Source organism: Populus euphratica, unplaced genomic scaffold (assembly GCF_000495115.2).
Source record: "Populus euphratica unplaced genomic scaffold, PopEup_1.0 scaffold183.1, whole genome shotgun sequence".
Lineage (NCBI taxonomy): Eukaryota > Viridiplantae > Streptophyta > Magnoliopsida > Malpighiales > Salicaceae > Populus > Populus euphratica.
In genome coordinates this window covers 128888-150940 of record NW_011500064.1, presented here as the reverse complement: position 1 = coordinate 150940, position 22053 = coordinate 128888, and the positions used below count along the sequence as shown (strand labels likewise).

Sequence of the window (22053 nt, the reverse complement as noted above, 5' to 3'; positions counted from 1 at the left end):
GCTATGAGGAATGGTATTGTATTCACATGGGCACCCTTGTAATTGGCTTGCTTTGATTTAAAGAGGACAAACACTCTGTTTAGAGATATAGCCATCGAAACCCCTTTCGAACACCGCTGTAAAAAAGAGGTGGGATGTTAGGTAAACCTGTAAGTCATTATGCTAACCTCTCTTTAAAAATTAAAAAAAAAAAACCATGTGATTTTATTTTAATTTTCTTGGTATTGATCCAACTAGTTTTAAATTGGGTTTAATCAAATCCATCATATTACTAAAACCCTAACCAAGTTAATGGGGTTTTATCAAGTTAATGTATGGTTCGACTCAAGACAAACCCAATGACATGAACGAGAGTAGAGGGTTTTAACCATGTTTGTTACGAGTCGAGATCTTTAAAGGCCAAGAATATCATAGCTATAAGGATGGATACAATATAATTAATTTTATTTATTAATGTTTGCACTCAACAAAATGTTTTAATAACGGTTTATGTAGAAAAAACTGAAACACTATAGCGATTATTAATATAAAAAATAAAATAGAAAAAGCTATTCCCTTCAAACTAGAAAAACATGGTAATACAAAAAAAAATAACTAAAAAATATTTATATTTTAAAAAAACTTTTATATCAATTTTTCTATGTTAGAAGAAATTCATCCTTAAATTTATGCCTCAATCAGAAACAATTCTCCACCATGAATATATTTTTTTATGTGTGGGTCATCCCATCATAATTATGGACTCTAATACTTTTATGTAAGTATTTTTATGATGAGTCCCCCGTAAGGATTCCAGTACCAGGATTTTTAATAACAACAAATAACATAAACATAAACAACATACTAGTCCATATACACCTCTTTCTTGATAGGTAATCTCTCCATTCCCTCCTACATAAACATGTCTTATTATATAATTTTTTTAGTTATGGTTATTCAATAAAATACTATGATTAATCACCAAGGATTGTTAGGTCATGATACTAATTGACGCAAATGGAAGGAAATGATAACATAGTTTGAAATACCAATTCAAAATAAGAAGTATAAAATAAAAAAAATAACTAAGAAAAATATTAATTTTTTCTAAAAAAACTTATGCATTAATTTTCTTAAGTTGGAAATGACTTGTTTTTAAGTTTAGATCTAATTTATAAATTATTTTCCACCACAAATATTTTTATATGTTTGAGTTATCCCATCATAAATTCCTAAACCTTTGTGAGAACCTTCATACGATGAATCTCTAAGCACAACATTGCAGTTCTCTAATACAACATATTTATATGTGCCTCTCCATCGTGAGTCTCATTGTTAGGATTTTCAATAACAGCAATTCAGGCAAAAGAAAATAACATCCTTGATTTTTGACATCCCTCTCTTAATAGGAAACTTCTTCATCTCTTCTTGTATAAACATGTTTTATTTTGTGAAATCTTTCAGTCAAGATTATTCAACAATATACTTAACTGTTAAGAATTGTTGGGTTTTAATAATAATTTAATATATTTTATAGCCAATCAATTGATTATATATGATATTATTATATTCATACAAATATATATTTATTATTAATAAATACTTAATTTATTTTTAATATTCATATAATATTAGATTAATGAATCTAATATTTAATTTATAAGTATAGAGTAAAGACAAAATCCATGGGAAAAAAAACTTTTACAAAAAAAATTATAAAGTTTTTATAATTATAAGATTCCTATTACATCAAAATATTATTTTTAAAATATTTTTAATCGATGTTCTTTTAAATATTGAATATTTTTATTAGAAATGCAAAGATTAATATATATTATGTTTTTTTATTTATGAAATGAATCAATTATTCTCCAAAGTTGAGGTATAATTAAGAGATATTTAGAATTAATATATAGCTACTTACCATAAAACATGTACATTAAACTAACCCGTATGAAAATTTCATATAAAAAGATTATTTATATCTATGAAAAAACTCATATAACAGATGTATAAATAATTTTTAAATTTTATATCATTAAGTTATTTTATATAAAAAATATTATTTTTTAATCATGTTATATGTTGTCTTAATTAAAATAAAAAAAAGATATTAAATATAACATAAATTATATAAAAAACTTATTCACTTTAAACAAAAAAATAATAATAAGAGCACAATAATACAAAATAAAAAAAATCTAACTCAAAAAATATCTATTTTTTTTTTTTTAAAAAAACTTGAATCACCCTATCAATGTTGAGCTTCGAAGCCTCGATTTTAGCCAAGTCTAAAAACTAAAAAGCATCTCCAAAGATGCCAAATGGAACAAATTAATCAAAGAGATGGTGTTGTTTCCTAGTGGTGACAGTCCATGTGGTTGCAACCACAGGCAGCCCCAGTTATGTTCGTACACATCAAGGTCGCGTCCAACCCTAACTACTTCTTCCCTGGTCCATGGAACCTAACCCCAATTATTTCCCACTTTAGAGGATCATTGCTATATAGCAAACACGTTTACATTATTATTATTATTACACTGAATTATCAACTCAAAAATCTTGCTTCTTCTTCTTCTTCTTCTGTTATTGCTTTGATTTTTCCTTCCATGATCGATGAATATGTAAAAAATTTCGAGTGGAAGATAGATGAATTTTCAAGATTTACTTAATCAAATTTTAATTTTAATTTTTAAAATGTTTTTGGTTTGAAAATATACTTTAATTATGAAAAAATATAAATTATAATATCATAAAATAAATCACCACAAAATTAATAATCCACCCTTTAAGTTGCACTTGTAATTATTATTGGCTATTTGATATTGCATTTCAAAAGCATTTTAAAAAATTTTAAATTTTTTTTATTTTAAATTAACATATTTTTAATATTATCAAATCATTTTGATATATTAATTTTAAAAATAATTTTTTTAAAATAAAAAAATATTACTTGAATACTTTTCTAAATAAAAAATATTTTAAAAAATAACTATAATTATATTTTTAAACACGTTTGAAAAAACTTTGCTATTCTTTCTCTGAACAAAACTTTTACGGGGCTAAATTATTTTGTATTATTGTATTTATACTGGCTTGTTTTTAATATAAAAAAATAATTTAAAATTAATTAAATTGATTTAATATATTAATTTATAATTTAACCAATTAATAAAAAAATTTAAAGCAACATTATATTAATATTTTTAATTAAAATAACATTATTTTAACTTCCTAAATCTACATAACTTGAAGTGAAAAGCTGTTATCGTGAACCTAGGATTCTGTCAGCAAAATGAATCTTTTAACTGTTTCCGGAACAAGGATATATTCGACCGATGACACAAACTTTGGAGACCACTGGGGCTGCCATCTCTATCACCACCGACTAACTTGGATAGAAACTTTCCAAAAATGCCCTCAAAGTATTTGGAAATTCCCTCCACAGCTTAAAAACCATGCCCGCAATAACTTCTACTGCCAGTGTATCCCCTTCATCTTGCTCGTGGGAGCGTGGCCATCTTGTTGTTTTTAACTGCCTTTCATCTCCATGTATCTTATTGTTTGCCAACGGATTTATGATTTTATATATATATATATATATATAAAATGTGAATTGATGTGGATTATGAACATGTATGTTAGGTCCAGTCAAATGGATTGATTGGCAAAACTTGCAATTAAAATACTAATCATAGTAAACTTTTAATTTGAATTAATTTTTTATATTAACTTGATTAAATCTTTTATTTAATTGATTGATTCATCAAGTAAAATTCATTTTTTTAAATAAAACTAAATAACATTGTTTCAGATCAACTTAATAATAATGATGAATATTTTTTATTTAATTTAATTTTTGATTTAAAAAAATTAACTAAATCAAAATTTGTAATTTTTAAACCATAAATAGAACCAACTAACTAGTTTCAAACGGAATGATTTGGTTTGATTTGTGGTGTTTTTTTAAAAAAACCTAGTTAGACCTATATCAATTTAATTGTTTTTTAAGATTTTATGGGCTAAGCTTTTTAAAATGTTTTTTTTTTACAATAGAATTACAGTATTTTCTTAGTTTTTTTAATTTCTTTATTTTTTTATTTTATTTTTTTATTATATGCATGAAACATTGTATTGGCATCCTCAATGTTTAAAGATTCAAAATCAAATTTGATCTTGATTTAGTTGGTTTCAACTTTTTAATATTAAAATTGAAATGAATTGAATTGAATAAAAAATTATTTTAATTTTATAGATTAATTTTTCTAGTTTTTCTTAATTTTTTTGATAAATTATTTTTTTTACTCATCCCTACTCAATTATTCGTAAACTAATCCAACAATTAAGTAACTAGTGTTTTTTTGACAAATAATATATCAAACTATGTACTTATACTATGACGCTAGATCTACTAGTGTACTGCGATAACTCCATATATAGGAAGGTTATAATGGACACTCTCTACCGTCCAAATTTAATTTATTTTGGTTAGTCTAATTATGATTGGATTTATCTTGACCGTTCAATATGTCTAATCAAATTGCATTCTGGCAGGCAGATCTACACCGTACAACCATTTGCAAGCAGCTAGATACTGACAGATGATAAGGAGTAGTGCTCCCCTACCTCCACTCTCTCCGACTCGGCCGAATTAACATCAATGATTTTTATTTTTTAAATAATGAAACGACAACGTTTTAATAATTATTCTAAATTCATTCGATAATCAATGAGTTAACTCGGAAATTTAATAATCCAGTCTTTTTTTTTTCTTTTTTAAAATCAGTTATCAAAACAAGTATCACGAATAAACTTCCCCTTCTCTTTCTATGAAGAAAAATAAGTTTAATATTGTAGTAATTTTTATAGTTTAAAAAAAGTATTTTAAAAAATAAAAATTATAATTTTTCTTAAATTTAAATTTTTACTATAATTTAAGATGAAAGATAGGTTTAAATAATAAAAATAAAATAATTTTTGAAATTATAGTTAATCTAAAAATACCTCTGACCACACTGTATCACTATAAAAAAGTGTTTAATATAATTTTTATTTTTATTTTGAATTGATTTTAATTTAAAAAATTATTAAATCAATTTCTTTAATGTTTCTTTGATGTTTTTGACATGATGAGGATAATAATAAAAAAATATAAAAAATTTATTTTAATACATTTTTAAATACAAATACTTTAAAAAACACATTGTACTATAACAAATATCTTTAATCCTGAAAAAAAATTGGTTAAAATTTATTTTTTAATTAAAATTATATATTTATATATTTTTTAATTGTATTAATGTTAAAAAATAAAAAAATATTATTTTAAATTAAAATAATGATAATAATAAAAAGCTAATAATACCATAATCACAGACACTACTGGAGATAAGCCTCAAAGAGAAAATAATAACCCTTGGTTCCATTTTCGGAAAAAAAAGAAAAAGAATGGCATGATACCATGCCATGCCATGCTTATATTGCTAAAACCTCAACGACACACAAGTCTCAGTTCCATTTTCAAGACACATCATTATCACATTTCTCCAAGCCCTTTCTTGTCATTTCCCCCTTGTACCCCCTTTCTCACTCCCTCTCCACCATCACCACCACCACCAAGCAACTGATCACAGCACCGTGTCTTCCAAAAACGCTGTAAAGTTTCAAGCTTTGAGCAAATGGGTACCCGGATTCAGTCTCACCAGCTCAAAAGCGGGTTGGTAGTGTCGGGTCGACCTGGACAGCAACAAAAAGAGAAACAACCCACCATGGCATCACGAGCCGTTCCTTATACAGGCGGTGACATTAAGAAATCTGGTGAGTTGGGGAAAATGTTTGACATCCCGGCGGCGGCAGACCCTCCAAAGCAACCACCTTCACGTGCTTCTACTTCTTCAAGCGGATCCATGAGGAACTCTTCTTCAGGTCCCATGAGAAATTCTTCAGGTCCCCTGAACGTCGTCCTGCCGACAGGGCTTTTCACTTCTGGCCCACTTGGTTCCGGACCACTTGGTTCCGGCCCACTGGGCTCAGGTTCACAAAAGAGATCTGGTCAGCTTGACAACAGTGCTGTCGGTTCTGGAACGGGACCCGGATCAAGCAAGGCACTTTACGGGTCAGCGGTGACGAGCTTGGCTGATGATGTGAAGGTGGGGCTAAGGGTATCTAGGCCAGTGGTGTGGGTGGTGATGGTGGTGGTTTTGATGGGGTTGCTTGTTGGTGCTTTTTTGATGGTTGCAGTTAAAAAAGCTGTGATCTTGGTGGCTGTTGGGGCTGTTTTGGTGCCTTTATTTGTGGGGTTGATTTGGAATTGTGCATGGGGAAGGAGAGGGTTGTTAGGGTTTGTGAGGAGGTACCCTGATACTGAGCTTAGAGGTGCTATTGATGGACAGTATGTCAAAGTTACTGGGGTAATTTCAATTTCTTTCTCTTCACTACTATTATTTATTATGTGTTTCTCTGTCTTATTTGTTATTAGATTAGTGCTAATTATGGTAAGACCGTAAGAGTATCCAACCATCCATTAATCTAATTCCAAAGAATGTTAAACCAGTGTGCCTGCCGTTATTGTTTTATTATCTTCTGGTCAATTCTGACATTATGCAGGTCTATTTTCGTGGCTTGCTCTTAACCTGAAAGAGTTATCATGGGTATGGAATTTGTCATTATTGAATTTCACTTTCAATGGTTGCTTGATGAAGAAAGGCAGCAAGGGGAAGAAAATTGAAAACTTTCTAGAGTAGAGATTTATGGGATTTTGGATGAAAAGCCATTTTGACCCATGGACACGAATCTTCATCCATCAAGGGTTATTTTGGTGTTGTCAAAGTGGTTCCAGTGGCTAATGTATTACATTTCATCTAACATGGTGATTTTATAGAAAGGGGGGACTTTTTCAGGTTGGAGAAATTTAAAGGGGGCCTGTATATTTAGTCCACCAAAGGACATATGTTTTTGGATGTAGACGCAAACTTGCTTATTATTTGGGTGGTATAGGATCGTTGTTTGCCCGGATGCTTTATCCAGGATTCTTTTCTGAAAGTTATTTTTTGTGGGCGTTTTCCAAAAAGAGGAAATTTGATCTACTTGATGGGGTGGAGTTGAGCCAGCAAAGCTGCTATAAGCTTTTACTTTCTTGTATGTTGAGGCGGTGAGTGGACCATAATCTACTTCTTAGGGGTTAAAGTATATAATTCTGAAAGCTGTCATCAATTTGCTTGATGAATTATTCCGAAGTGTAATGGTTTTTTATGCCACTTTAGGAATTTACATTTTTGGTGGAGGCAAATTTGTCGGTTTAGAATTCACTTGACAACAAAAGTTAAGGAAGTGCATCTGTCATGGTTGATTTTTATTGTTGCATGTGCAAAGTTGGAATTTGGAGGGAATCATAATTTGCTTCTGTCAGGGTTAAAGGATAGGAAAATGTGAGATGACTTTGAAATCTGCTGGAAGAGGTTCTTCTTCTTTCTCTAGAAGAGCATTTGATTCTTCCCCTAAATTGTCTTTGGAGTATATGTTCAAATCGTTTATATGCAAAAATATTATGAGGAAGAATGCCAACGAGTTCTGTGGTGTGGAAACAATTCCTGTGGCAAGTCTCATGGAAAAAAGTTTTGTTACCTGGAAGAAATTTTCTACAGAGTAATGACATCAATGCTTGCTTTTTTTATGACATACTGTAACTTTTTTGGAGTAGGGGATCAAGATGGTTGACAACTGATTTTTTAAATATGTCATAGATCTACTGAGTTGAAGTTAGAAGGGTGTTTTCTTAATAATAGGCATGGGTGGTCCGGCTCTTTCTATACGGATATAAGAGAGGCTTGATTGAATAACTTCCTTTGTTTGTTGTAAGAACTAAGCCATGTGAAGATGACCAAATGGATGCCTTGTCCATCATTCCTATCATTGTCTTGAGCACTAAAGGTATTCTTGGTGACTTTGTTTCAACATGGAAAGTGGAAATAAGTCCATGTCATTTCACTCACACTGTAGACATTTGTATGGTGAACAGCGTCATTGATTTAATAGGTTGAAGGCAGTGCTGAAATCATTTGTTGCTATGAAAACCAGTCAGCCTGAGTCTGTCGCTGCCCTTTTTTTGTAGAGTATCATGTCCTGAAAAGTCTACATTCCGCATTGCAGTGATGCAGCCGTGGAGCTTGAAAGTAAAATTTAAGGGGGGAAAATTACAAGATGAAAAGGGGTGTTATGGAAGTCAAACAGAATGAAGGGCTAGAGGCAACATGGGCTCATAAGATATGGATCTCCACCATTGTGGTTATGGAAACTTTGAATGCTCGTTCTCATATGGAACTCATCATTAATGAAGTTTTTGGAGCTTGTTTAAGCTAGGTTATTTTGCAATTGCAACAAATTTGTATTATATCTTGCAGTATAATGTCACAAATAATGTCTGATTTATCTTTTTATGTAGGTTGTCACCTGTGGCAGTATACCTTTGGAGTCATCTTACCAGAGGGTATCCAGATGTGTATATGTTTCATCAGAGTTGTATGAATATAGAGGGTTGGGTGGAAAGTCTGCCCATGCAAAGCACTGTTTTGTCTCATGGGGTTTGAGACATTCAGAGGTTAGTTTGCTGAGCTCTCATGTTGATCTGTCCAAATATTGATGTGGAAAACGGTTTAGGAAATGATGATTCAGCTTCTGCTCATGGCACTTAGGTTTTCATTAATGAAAGCATGATGAGTTCAATTTACTCAAATGCAAACAAATGTTTGAGCAATTAACAAGGCACCTGACACCTAAATTATGTTTTTTATACCGAGATGTGGAGCTGACCAAGAAAATGTAAGTTACTGACTAGGGGAAAACATATCAGGTTTTGGGGCGGGGCAAGTTTATATGATATCAGAAACCAATAAGTTGACCAGTACTTCATGTTTACTGAATGCTTTAAGTTGTTAACGCATTCATGATGATAAGCCGATAGGCGACGGGAGTTCTTTATATGATTCAGTACATAGCTATTTAATGAACCAGAAAATGCAGATAGTTCTAGTTTGTGTGTCATTAATGACAAAACATAATCTGACTCCCTATGATTACTGAAAACTGAGAAGACAGTCTTTGGCATCTGATATTGTAACTGTGGTGTAATTGCGAGTCTGCCATGTACATAGCTACCTCTGCAAATTGCAACATTTCAGTTCTTGTTTTCCAAAGTTCTGTTTTTCTTTTCAAAAAAAGCCTCCAGCATTGTGGTGATGCTTTGCTTCTGGTGAACAGAAGTTTGTCGCTGATTTTTACGTATCAGATTTCCAATCTGGGCTAAGAGCACTAGTAAAGGCGGGCTATGGAGCTAAGGTTGCCCCATTTGTCAAGCCAGCTACAGTGGTGGATGTAAAAAAGGAGAACAAAGATATGTCTCCCAGCTTTTTACGCTGGTTAGCTGATCGCAACCTCTCAAGTGATGACCGGATCATGCGTCTCAAAGAAGGGTATGGCTTAAGAAAAGTGTTCAGCAAACTGATTCCTTGATTCCATGGCAGTTAGTTTTTTACGCTGGTTGAATGCTTCTAAGAAATGTTTGCATCTCAGGTATATTAAAGAAGGGAGCACTATTAGCGTAATGGGTGTTGTTCGACGACATGATAATGTGCTGATGATCGTTCCGCCACAAGAGCCTGTCTCAACAGGTTGTCAGTGGTTCCGATGCCTCCTTCCATCCTATGTTGAAGGCCTTGTTTTGACATGTGATGATAATCAAAATGCTGATGTGGTTCCTGTGTAGATTTTTAGCTGTTCATCATAATCTAAGTTTTCTTTTGAACTGGATTTCACAAGTAAATATTTGAAGGATGCCGACCAAGGCAATCATCAAGCACCCCAAAACCACTTGGTACTTTCTTTTCAGGTTTTAAGGAGCATGTAAATGGCACAGAAATTGCAAGGATGGAAGAATGAAGGCGCCATGTAGCAACGAAACATATTCTAGTGGTAGTACTAAAGAATTATGATTTTGGCTGATTTCTGTACATAAATCCCCCTAAGGGGTACGGAAATTGTTGCGTTCTTCTGAACTAAAATCTAGCAAATGTGCTGTAATTGTATTTAGGTTCCATTTAGAAGTTATAGAGGTTTAGGTGTGTTGTATTTGGATTGCTTGTCTTCTCTTTGGTCTGAAGGGGGCCCCTAGGGCCTTGGATTGGGAACATGGCGTCGACGTACGTTAATATTCTGCTGTGCTCTGGAGGAGGCATATGTTTTAGTAAATTCAAGGGATAATTACCCTAGTATTTAATCTACTATTTTTCGTTCTATGGTTTTTACTATATTAGTGGCACGTCCAATGCAAATCTATGCTTTTCTAATAGAAAAAAATAAATAAATAAGGCTTGGCTAGACATGACTAGTTAATAAAATATAAACTGATTAAAAATATTTAATATTATATTTAAAAAAAAATATTAAGATGGTAATATATTGAATTAATTTAAATTATTTTATTAAATACTTGATTTGACTTATGAGATTATTATAATATAAAAGGTTTAAAGTTTGAGATTATTATAATATGAAAAATTTAAAGTTTGATTTCGAAAGATGAAATTGAAAAAAAAAAAATAAAAAAAAAAACTTGAATTAAAATATTAAATATATGATTTTAAGTTATGAGATCGAGATAATATTATAAAAAATAAATTAAAATAAATTATAAAGTTTAATTTTTAATAAATTCAATGTTGAAGAATAAAATTAAAAAAAATAAAAAAATCTACGTTAACCTTAGTTAATTACTCAAACTCATGAAACTGGTCATGAAATCAGGATAACTTCATAAAAAAAATTTAAGAAAATAATCTAAGTTAACTTTCTAATCTCGTGCGCGAACCAGGTAATGAAATTAAAATAACCTCATAGAAAACAAATCAAAATAAAAAATAAAGCTTAATTTATTATCCATTAATTATTGAATGATGAAATTGATTTTTTTTTAAAGATAATAAAATGACTTGAGTAAACCCGTAAAACCTATAACTTAAGTTATGAGAGCAAGATAACCTTATTCAAAACAAATCAAAATAAATTATAAAATTTAATTTTTATTAAGTTTAATATTAAAAGGAAAGAACACCAAATAAATAATGAAAAATATTCTAGTCAACAATGCCAACCCATTAAATTTGCAGCTTGAGTAATGAAATTAAAATAATTATATAAAATTAAATTAAGATAAATCAATAAATAAATTATCAAAAGGTTAAATAAAAAAATTATTATAATGAATAATATTTTATGAGGTGGTGTATAATAATAAAAGTATTATCTCTTTTAATTTTTGTTAATACATGTTTATTTACTATAATGAAAGTTATTAAACTCAGGTTGTTAAACTTAGTTAAATAAATAACACGACTCGATTAAGGACAAGGACTTGATTCAGAGGGTGGGCAGGTTATTCAATTTTTTTTTTCAAGAGTGAAACTAATTTTAACTAATTAAACCCAGTTGTTTACATTTTAAAAATATTTTTAAAAAAATTTAATTTTTTATTTTTTATTTCAAATTATTTTTTAGTATTTTTAAATTATTTTAATATACTAATATAAAAAATAATTTTAAAAAAATATTATTTTAATAATAATAAACTATATTTTAAAAAACAACTACACCTTCAAGTTGATGAAGGATTGCTCTGCCAGGTCGACTATTACCTAGTTTTCTTGAATCCCAGTCCGTCAAGGAATCACCAGTTAACCTGTCAAATGGTTTTAATAACCCATTCTTCTACCATTTTTATACAGTATACACTAATGTAATGAATCAGGATTCAGGGCACTTTCAAGACTTCAGCATGACTTTCGCACATAACCACCGGCATATAATCTTTACCGAAAGGCATTCTCCCATCAAAACTTGAAGCAGAATGCCACAAGGTTCCAGCCGCAAGTCAGGTGGGAGCATACACGACTCCATAACATTCTGCCATGGAAATTATCTGATGAAGGGAATACATTGTGGCTTCCTCCTTGTACATTCTGTTCCACTTTTATATTTAACAAGCATATCACAAGTCAATCTTATCTGACAAGGAAATCTCAATGAAACAATGTCAATTTGCCAAAAAGAAATAAAACAAGGAGTGTCAAAGTAAATTTTCCTTTCATGAATTTATTGGCGCAGGTTCTGAAAAATCATAACGTGTGTTTTTTTTTTTTATTCGGGTAAACTTTAAGAGAGGGAAACTAAAGTCTGGACGGCATCCCTCCAGCTACCACCAAAGTTTCTCCTGTTATGTAAGACGCATCATCGGAAGCCAAAAAGGCGACTGCTGAGGCCATGTCATCTGTGGTGCCAAGCCTTTGAAGCAAGGTCTGATCCTCAATCGTCTTTCTCTACAATAATTTGGAATCCAATTGAGTCAAAGATGGGTCAGCAGCTGCTCTTTTTTTGAAAATTATTGAAACAACTCAAAGCCAAAAATATAAACTTACAATGGTCTGATTGCCTGTAATGAAATCAGCAAAGTGTGTTGGTACAAAGCCAGGAGCTATACAGTTCACTCGAGTGTGAGGAGCCATCTCAGCAGCAAGCACCTACAAAGTATCGAGAAAGTATTGCGCAAAAAAAATTAGAAACAAAAGCCTGATGCTTTTGCATGCAATCAAGAAAGACTAAAAAATAATCAAGTGTTTGTCCACGCAAATTTATTGTCCAAGAAATATAAGAGAAGAATTGGATTCTCTTTTTCATGAGTTTAGTGGCAAAGGGAAGAAGCATACATGCATATAAGCAGAAGAAGAGAAAAATGCACATGATCCAGCTTATCTATAATAAGAGATAGGCTTAAAAAAAAACCACGGTCTGTTATTTCAAACAAGGGTTATGACTTCAAGTTCATCATCTTATTTCAGTAAGTTGAATTTGTCAAGTTCTTGATGAAACAGAAATGGAAGGAGAACACAACTGGATGATACCTTGGTAAGCCCAAAAAGGGCTGTCTTTGTGACACCATACATAGCCATGGAAGAATGTGGATGGTAGCCACCAATAGAGGAAATCAGAATAACTGAAGAACCCTTCTTCATGTGAGGGGTCGCATCCTGAAAAAATAAGTGAATATCAAATAGGACTTGTATTCCAAAATGACAACACATGGATACTAACGAGTAAACCTGACTGACCATGGGAGCAAGAGCAGGAAATTCTAGTGGTGTAAACAACGAACAGAATATCACAGGAAACACATCTATTCTTGATGACATTTTGTGTATTGATTTCTATATGTAAACCTTGTGTTAATAAAAATTACCTTCAGTAGGAGGATAGCTGCTTTAACATTAATTTCCCACAGCTTATCGAGGACAGATTCCTGGGTTTCCAAAATGGAAGCTGTAGATGGATTGACAGCAGCATTGGATACAACAATGTCTATCTTTCCATATTTCTGAAACCAGAACCAGAAGATTTCTATCAATCAAGATGACTAAATAATCAAACAAAAAACCTGCTCTTTCATTGCAAACAAACACTCTTAGGAGCTCGCAAAAAGAAACCAGATAAATAGGCAGAAACATATCACGCGCACAGAAAAGAGAACAAACAAGCTAAATGGCTAAACATCTCGAAATCACTCTATTGGAAGCAAACAAATAAAGATTAAATGCAGTATCCTCTTTCATCTTACAGTCATCCTACATGAGCATGGTGGATGAAGAAGACTAACCACAGCCTTTTGTTGGACTAGTCTAACATTTACGAGCATTAACCAAGAGTCCAATACGCAGCATCAAATTAATTAGACACCAATTCCCTTTCCTGGTTACTTGCATACTATAAAAAACGAAGCTAACTTTCTCACCTGTACAGTAGTCTCTGTGAGATTCTTCCTCTGTTGTGCATTTGATACGTGACAGACAACACCCAACACTTTGATGCCTTTAGCTTTGAGTTTCTCAACTGCCTCATCTACATTTTTCTGGATCAATTCAACAAAAGACCAAAAGAAATTCCATCCCGAAAGTAATCCAAAGAAAAAGCCCATATCAGTTACGGCTAGAAAACAGCATAAAAAAGCTAACTTTAGCACTTCAATTTTCAAAATATCTTGAGATCAAATAGAACCAAAAGCCACGTGATACATGAATGAAAGATGGGAAAGCATAGCATCAGGAAGTAGCAAACCATGTATCGATACATCATTACTGGGGAGAAGAGGGTGCTGTGATTTGATCACTTAGCAGGATATCCTACTGTTTTCTTGTAGGAATTTCGTATTTCTATATAATTGTAACAAAACTTATCTCGAGAGATACGGGAAATCAACCAATGAAAGTATGAAAGTCCTCTCTCTCACATGTTCTTGTTTCTCTCTTTCCCTCTCTCTGTTATAGGCCGATTCTTTTCTAGACCCCTTGTGTGCTTAGCCAATTCAGAAAAACAACACTATCACAGTATTGATTCTCTAACAGTATCAATATATTTTGGCCCTCGCAATTTTTTCTTGCAGCACTCCATTTAGCACTACTAATAGAATCACTTTCAGCCCATCCCATATGAGTTCAAACTTCAAACAAAAAAATACAGACCATGATGTGTGCACTGGGAAACAAAACTAAATCCAATTCAAAGTGATAAATTAAGGTCATTCAACCGAAAAGGATTTGGCATATCCTTGCTGCTCGTAAAAAATCAACATTTTCTAAACCCTTTTAGGTGAAATCTAGTCCAAAGTCTATATACTTACTCAAATCCAATAGCAGCAGAAACCAGAAAAAGCCTAAACAATCAAGATTCAAGAAACCAAAACAAACCCAGAAAAAAAAATCAATCTTGATCCCTGAAAACAAGAAATCATATGATAAAGAAAAGAAAGGAAATGCTAAAAGCAATGAATATGGAGGGGAAAAAAGAGAGAGAAAGAGCACCTGCTTGCGAGAAGAGATAACAACAGAAGCACCTTCCAATCCAAACCTCTCTGCTATGGAAAAGCCAATTCCTTGAGTTGAAGCGGTCACAATTACCACTTTTCCTTCAAATCTCTTTCCACTGATAATCTTACTAGTCATCCTTCCTTCTCTGATCTCTCTCTCTCTCGTTTGCAAATTACACGACAAGACAAGTTTCAAAAACAAAGTTGGTTTTTTCAGGAAATATTGCTACTACTGTGATTAATGAAACAGATTAGTGATAATTTAAAAATATATTAAAATAAAAAACATAAAAAATAAATTAATTTAAAAATAAATAAATTTTGACTACCCTCAAGCACTTTATAAAACGAAAGGATTAGGATGGGTGGACGGACGAGGATGACACCTGTTCTGTCATTTGATGACTCCGATGATGTTTATGCTTATTTAGTTATTTATTCATCGGGAACATAGTCAACGAGTCATTACCCTTAAGAATATCTAATTCAAGAGGTCCTTGTATTCTTAATTTTTTCTTACTTTGATCCTCCAACTACCTTTTGTTTTACTTTCATCCCTCTGTGCTTGACCTCTCTTTTGTAACGAGATCCTTTTCCCCAGATTGGTGTTGACTCATTCCATATAATTATTTATTCCATGATGATGGCATGGGGTCTATGATCCCTGAAGAAGGCATATAATAAATCCTTACACAACATTAGGCTGAGTATAAATATGGGCATAAAATATTTTTTTGAGTTTGGAAATGCCGTCCAAACAGTGTTTTACAAAAAAAAAATGTCCAAAATATGCTATGTCAATTGTTTCAATTCATCGTTTTCGTATTGGATTTTTCTTCAATATTGTTATTATGTTAGATATTTTTATCTAAACTAACAAAAACACTCTTACGTGAAAAACTATAAACTAACATAATTCATTAAACAAATAACCATGCAAAAACAATGAATTATAACAAAAAAAAATTGTCATTTTGTTTTCAAATTTATATATATTTTCAATAAATTAAGTGGAGTTTGATCGAGTTTTTAGATGAGAGTGTTTATATCCATTTGCATGAAAATGTCTATTAGAAAAATAGATAGGAGAATGAACTAAAATACATGAACAAGTCAAAATTAAGCAATTAGACTTGCAGGGAGAGATTGAAGAGAAGACATAAAATATAAAGATAAATCAAGCTAATTCATATTATCACGTGAGAAAATTAAAACCTCCCTCAATTTATTAAAAAATAACTATGAAAAAACAATGAATAGTACCACTAAATGACATTTTCTTTTCAAATCTATTTATTTAAATAAAGTTAATGGAGTTCAAGTTTCTCAAGTAAAGACATTTTTATTGGTTTGTATGAAAAACAATAAGATATTAAACTTTATTTTCATTCAATTCAGTTCTTATAAGTTTTATTTTCATTATTCTTTAATTATTTTCAAATTACATGTTTTCAAATAAATTTGGGGTGTTGGAGATCATTCCGAAGTTAAATGACATGTAGCTAGATAAAAGCCATTTTTGCCATATGCATTGTTTAAGGCTGCTCCATTTGTCAAGCCAGCTACAGTAATGGGTGTACAAGAAAGAGAACAAAGATACGTCTCCCAGCTTTTGACGCTGCTTAGCTGAACGCAAACTCTCAATTGATGACCGGATCATGCGTCTCAAAGATGGGTATGGCTTAAGAGAGGTGAGGCAAACTGATTCTTTGATTCCTTGGCTGTTGTAGTAAGTTTTCTGAGTTGCATGCTTCTGAGAAATGCTTGCATCGATGCCAGGTATATCTAGGGAGCACTGTTAGCGTGATGGGTGTTGTTCGACGACATGATAATTTGCTGATGATCGGTCCACCACAAGAGCTTCTCAACAGGTTGTCAGCGGTTCCCATGCCTCCTTCCAGCCCAAGTTGAAGTCCTCGTTTTGACATGTGATGATAATCAATGTGCTGATGCCGTTCTTGTGTAGATATTTAATTAGCTGTTCATCTTGATGTAAGTTTTCTTTTGAACTGGATTTCACAGGTAAATATTTGAAGGGTGCCCACCATGGCAATCATCAAGCACCCCCAAACCACTCTGTACCTTCTTTTTCAGGTTTCAAGGAGCATGTGAATGGCACAGAAGTTGCAGAGATGAAATAATGAAGGCGCCATGTAGCAACGAAACATGTTATAAGTATACAGTAAGTGATATGGAAGAAATAGCATAAAATCTACATTTTCTATCTTTGCCAAAATATAAAAATAAAAAACTTTCATTTTGATGATCTAAAAAAACAAGGAAAGATAAAAATCAGCATCTATCTAACTATAGTCAATCCATTCCCATGTCATTTTTATTTTAAGCAATTAGATCCTTTAATGGAATCCCCTCAATTTCCCTTCGCGGATTTAGCACTGGTTTTTACTATTTAGAGAGAGAATAGGAAATTACACTAATGGAGGAGAAACTCTCTCAACTCAACTCACAGACCCTCAAATCTTTTCCCTGAAAATCTTCCCTTGCTATCCATTTTGATTTGCAGCTGTTTGTCTCCATTCATGAACAGTGATAGCGCTAGAGCATTTTGATTTTGGTTGATTATGTAAAGTATATTTAACGTATTTTTCCCATACTTCTACCATTTGTATACATAAATGTAATGAAGTGGCAATTAAATGTTATGAAAGGAAATAAAATCCTGAAGCCGAAGACAAACGGGCTACACGTTAAGTGGGAGCATGCATGACTCCCTCATAATCTGCCATGGAATTGGAAATTATGTAACGAAGGGAATAAGTTATGGCTTCCCTCCTTTTACATTTTGTTATGTTCGACAAGCATATCACACTCTAATCTTATCCGACAAGGAAATCTCAATGAAACAATGTCAATTTTCCATGAAGAAATGAACAAAGAGCATCAGCATGAATATTTCTTTCATGGATTTATTGACGTGGGTTCTCAGCTTGTACCATGAAAAATCATAGCATGCTTTTTATTTGGGTAAACTTAAGGGAGGGGAGCTACAGTCTGGACGGCATCCCTCCAGCTACCACCAGAGTTTCTCCTGTTATGTAAGAAGCATCATCGGAAGCCAAAAAGGCGACTGCAGAGGCCATGTCGTCTGTGGTACCGAGTCTGTTCAGCAAGGTCGTATCCTCAATGGACTTTTTCTACAGTAATTAGGAATCCGATTGAATCCAAGACAGGTCAGCAGCTGTTCTTTTTTAGAAATCATTGAAACACATCAAAGCCAAAAGAAATGTAAACTTACAAGAGCCTGATTGCCTGCAATGAAACCAGTGAAGTGCGTTGGTACAAACCCAGGAGCTACACAGTTCACTCGAGTTTGTGGAGCCATCTCAGCTGCAAGCACCTACAAAGTATCTAGAAAGTATTACGCGCAAAAAATTTAGAAACAAAAGCATGGTGTTGTTACGTGCATTTGTCCTCCTACTTATTGTCCATAAAATAAAAGAGAGGAACTGGATTCTCTTTTTCACGAGTTCATTGACCCAAGCAGAAAAACCTGGTAAAGGAAACAAGAAGCACACATGCATACAAGCACAAGAAAAGAAACACGCCCGTGCTCCAGCTTATCTATAATAAGAGATGGGCTGCTAGGAAAAGAGCCGTGGTCTGTTATTTCAAACAAGGGTAATAACTTCAAGTTCATCATCATATTTCAGCGAGTTGGATTTGTCAAGTTCTTGATGAAACCGATATGAACGGAGAGCACAACTGGAGGATACCTTGGTAAGCCCTAAAAGGGCTGTCTTTGTGACACCATACATAGCCAAGGAATCATGTGCATGGTAGCCACCAATAGAGGAAATCAGAATAACTGAAGAACCCTTCTTCATGTGAGGGGCCGCATCCTGCAAGTGGATATCACATAGAATTGTAGCAAAATCAGTTATGAACTAAAACTAGTGGAGTGTATTGCAATGCTGTGAGTAAGGAAATTCTAGGGGTGTAAACAATGAGCTGAATATCACAGGTAACACAGAGCAAAACCAAAATGTTAGCCATCTTCACTACAACCAAAGTCAAATTTTCCCAGTAGTGTGGGCCGGCATGACATTTTGGATATTGATTTCTATAAGAAAACCTTTGTAATAAAAATTACCTTCAGTAGGAGGATAGCTGCTTTAACATTAATTTCCCACAGCTTATCAAGGACAGATTCATGGGTTTCCAAAGTGGAGTCTGTAGATGGACTGACAGCAGCATTGGATACAACAACATCTATCTTTCCATATTTCTGAAACCAGAACCAGAAGCTTTCTATCAATCAAGATGAATATATAGTCAAACAAAAAACCTGCACTTTCATTTCAAACGAACACTCTTAGGAGCTCGCAAAAAGAAACCAAAAAAATAGGCAGAAACGTATCACCTGCACAGAAAAGAGAACAAACAAGCTAAATGGCTAGACATCTCGAAAACCGGGTAGTAATAGATCATTTTAAGAGAAATCACTCTTTATTGGAAGCAAACAGAATAAAGATTAAATGCAGTATCCTCTTTCATATAACACAGTCATCCTAGAAGAAGACTACCCTGCTGTTGGAATATTCTAATATTCACGAGAATTAACCAATAGTCCAATATGCAGCATCATATTAAGACGCACTTGCATACTATAAGAAACGAAGCTGACTTTCTCACCTGTACAGTAGTCTCTATGAGATTCTTCCTCTGTTGCGCATTTGACACGTGACAGATAACACCCACCACCTTGATGCCTTTAGCTTTGAGTTTCTCAACCGCCTCATCTACATTTTTCTGGATCAATTCAAGAAAAGACCAAAAGAAATCCAAATAAATCCAAAGAAAAAGGCCCATATCAGTTACTGCTAGAAACAGCATAAAAAAGCTAACTTTAGTGCTTAAATTTTCAAATATCGTGTGATAAAAAATAACCAAAAACCACTTGATACTTGAATGAATGATGGGAAAGGATGGCATCTGGAAGTAGCAAATTATGTATCGATACATCATTATTTTGATTCTCTATCACAGTATAAAAACTCTCTACGAGTATCAGCATGTTTTGGCCTTGGCAAATATTTCTTGCGACACTCCATTTAACAGTACTAGTAGAATCACTTTCAGCTCATCCCATATGAGATCAAACTTCAAACAACAAAGCAAATACAGACCATGATGTGTGCATTGGGAAACAGAACTAAATTCAATTCAAAGTGATGAGTTAAGGTCATTCAACTGAGCAGGATTTGGCATATCCTTTCTGCTCTTAAAAAGAACATGATTTTTTAAACCATTTTAGGTGGAGTCTAGTTCAAAGTTTATATACTTCCTCAAATGCAATACCAGCAGAAACCAGAGAAAGCCTAAAACAACCAGAAACCAAAACAAACCCAGAAAGAAAAAATCAACCTTGATCCCTGAAAAACAAGAAATGATATGATAAAGAAAAAGAAAAGGAAGGAAATGTTGAAGCAACAGAAAGAGCACCTGCTTGCGAGAAGAGATGACAACAGAAGCACCTTCCAATCCAAACCTTTCAGCTGTGGAAAAGCCAATGCCTTGTGTTGAAGCAGTCACAATTACCACTCTCCCTTCAAATCTCTTTCCACTGATAATCTTGCTACCCATCTTCCTTCTTTAGTCTCTCTGTCGTTTGCAAATTACAAAACAAGGCAAGCTTGAGAGACAATGTTGAACTTCTTATAGAAGATATTGCTGTGTACTATGATCAAAGATACAGATTAGAGTAAGTTGGAAATATAGTGGATCCGTGAGGATCCCAACACCTCTTCTGTAATTTGGTTCACACGTTGATGTTTGTGCTTCTTTATTCTCCGGGGGAATCATGACACTTCAGAATATCTGACTTTTTATAAGGTCTTTGTATTCTTAGTTTTATCTTACTTTGATCCTTCAACTATCTTTTGTTTTTCCTTCATACCTCCATGCTTGTTCTCTCTTTTATGATGATATCCTTTCCTCATTGTCATCAGAGAACGTGAAAATTGGTAATGACTTCATCTTTTTTCTTTCTTGTCTAGCCTTAATGTTTTTTTAGCATCAAAACACGTACACTTTTAACTTTACAAAGCCCTATACTAACTTTGATATCAAAGAATTCCCAAATTCATTGAATTTTTTTTTTTTTGTTTTTGTAGGTATTGTAGATTTTCAAACCCAACATTGTCAGCCTTTTAGCCTTCGTCAACCTTAGAAAATCATTTACAGTAGAGATAAAGGTTTTCAGCAATTGTTACATATAATCATTGTCAACCTTTTGGCTTTGCCACATAATTGAAATTAAATTTAAAAAATAAAAACTATAATTTTTTATATGTAGTATTAATTTCATTCTTAAATCAAATTTTAGTAGCCTATCAGCAATATCCTTCACAATATAATTAATGAAAGGGCTGAATAATTATAGAAATAAAGAGTTGATAGATGAAACTATATTTTATGTCTGGTTTTGGATATATTTCTATGTGTCAATTGCTTCCAATCTATCCTCATTTATTGAATTATTCTTTAATCTATCATTATATTAAGCTAAATGGTTTTATATAAACTGATAAAAATATTTTCACTTGAGAAATTTAAACTCAAACCTAACTTTATTTATTAAAAATACCGTGAAAAAGCAATGAATTATAACACAATATGTCATTCTCTTTTAAAATTTATTTTTCTTTAGAAAATTAGGTGGAATTTCTACCCATTTATATGAAAATGTACTAAATTATAAGGACAGATCAAGAACAATTACCTTTGTAGGAATTGATCAAAGATGTAGAAATTTGCTTTTAAGGTCACTTGTGAGGAGAATTTAATTTCAGTTCATACAATCTTATTTAAATATGCCCAATTTGTCGTTGAACATTAAAAAATAAAAGACGAAGAAGAATGATATAAGGATAAACAATAGAAGGAGGACCAAAGTGAGATAAAATTGAGAGTAGAGAAACTAAATAGGCAAACACACAATCAAAATATCGGCAAGCCACTCACTAGTCGCTATCAATCATTTTGTTTTTACGCAGCACTTTCGTGTATTTTTCCTCACTTTTTGGCCCAATCTTTTTCTATGAACACTTTTTTATTAAAAAAAATACAAAGCTGTACTACTTGAATCTAACCCCTAAAAGTACCTCTTACATTAATTACTAGATTTGTAGTCATGTTCCACCTGAATAATT

General features: G+C 32.6%; 3 protein-coding genes across 5 annotated transcripts; 1 reads left to right on the top strand and 2 right to left on the bottom strand.

The window, feature by feature from the left end:
* Positions 1-5451: 5451 nt before the first annotated feature.
* Positions 5452-17729, top strand: LOC105108152 (uncharacterized membrane protein At1g16860-like). 3 transcript variants are annotated; one of them, XR_838994.1, is made up of 5 exons: positions 5452-6389; positions 8420-8575; positions 9235-9496; positions 16605-16873; positions 16976-17729. XR_838994.1 is itself a non-coding variant. In XM_011002350.1 (4 exons), exons 1-3 carry the CDS (start codon positions 5658-5660, stop codon positions 9484-9486), a joined length of 1140 nt encoding a protein of 379 aa, XP_011000652.1. In that variant the 5' UTR covers positions 5452-5657; the 3' UTR covers positions 9487-9496; positions 16605-17729. The 3 variants fall into 3 exon arrangements, 2 of the variants coding, with proteins under 2 accessions (XP_011000652.1, XP_011000651.1); XM_011002350.1 differs by having other exon boundaries at positions 16605-17729; XM_011002349.1 differs by lacking the exons at positions 16605-16873; positions 16976-17729 and adding an exon at positions 9547-10266 and having other exon boundaries at positions 5453-6389; positions 9235-9446.
* Positions 11930-15165, bottom strand: LOC105108154 (tropinone reductase-like 3). Its single transcript, XM_011002351.1, has 6 exons — positions 14877-15165; positions 13811-13927; positions 13262-13396; positions 12927-13052; positions 12444-12545; positions 11930-12344 (listed from the first exon to the last, which is right to left on the bottom strand). Exons 1-6 carry the CDS (start codon positions 15015-15017, stop codon positions 12195-12197), a joined length of 771 nt encoding a protein of 256 aa, XP_011000653.1. The 5' UTR covers positions 15018-15165; the 3' UTR covers positions 11930-12194.
* Positions 17535-20670, bottom strand: LOC105108155 (tropinone reductase-like 3). The gene is made up of 6 exons (XM_011002352.1): positions 20345-20670; positions 19535-19651; positions 18993-19127; positions 18616-18741; positions 18138-18239; positions 17535-18036 (listed from the first exon to the last, which is right to left on the bottom strand). Exons 1-6 carry the CDS (start codon positions 20483-20485, stop codon positions 17887-17889), a joined length of 771 nt encoding a protein of 256 aa, XP_011000654.1. The 5' UTR covers positions 20486-20670; the 3' UTR covers positions 17535-17886.
* Positions 20671-22053: the final 1383 nt, after the last annotated feature.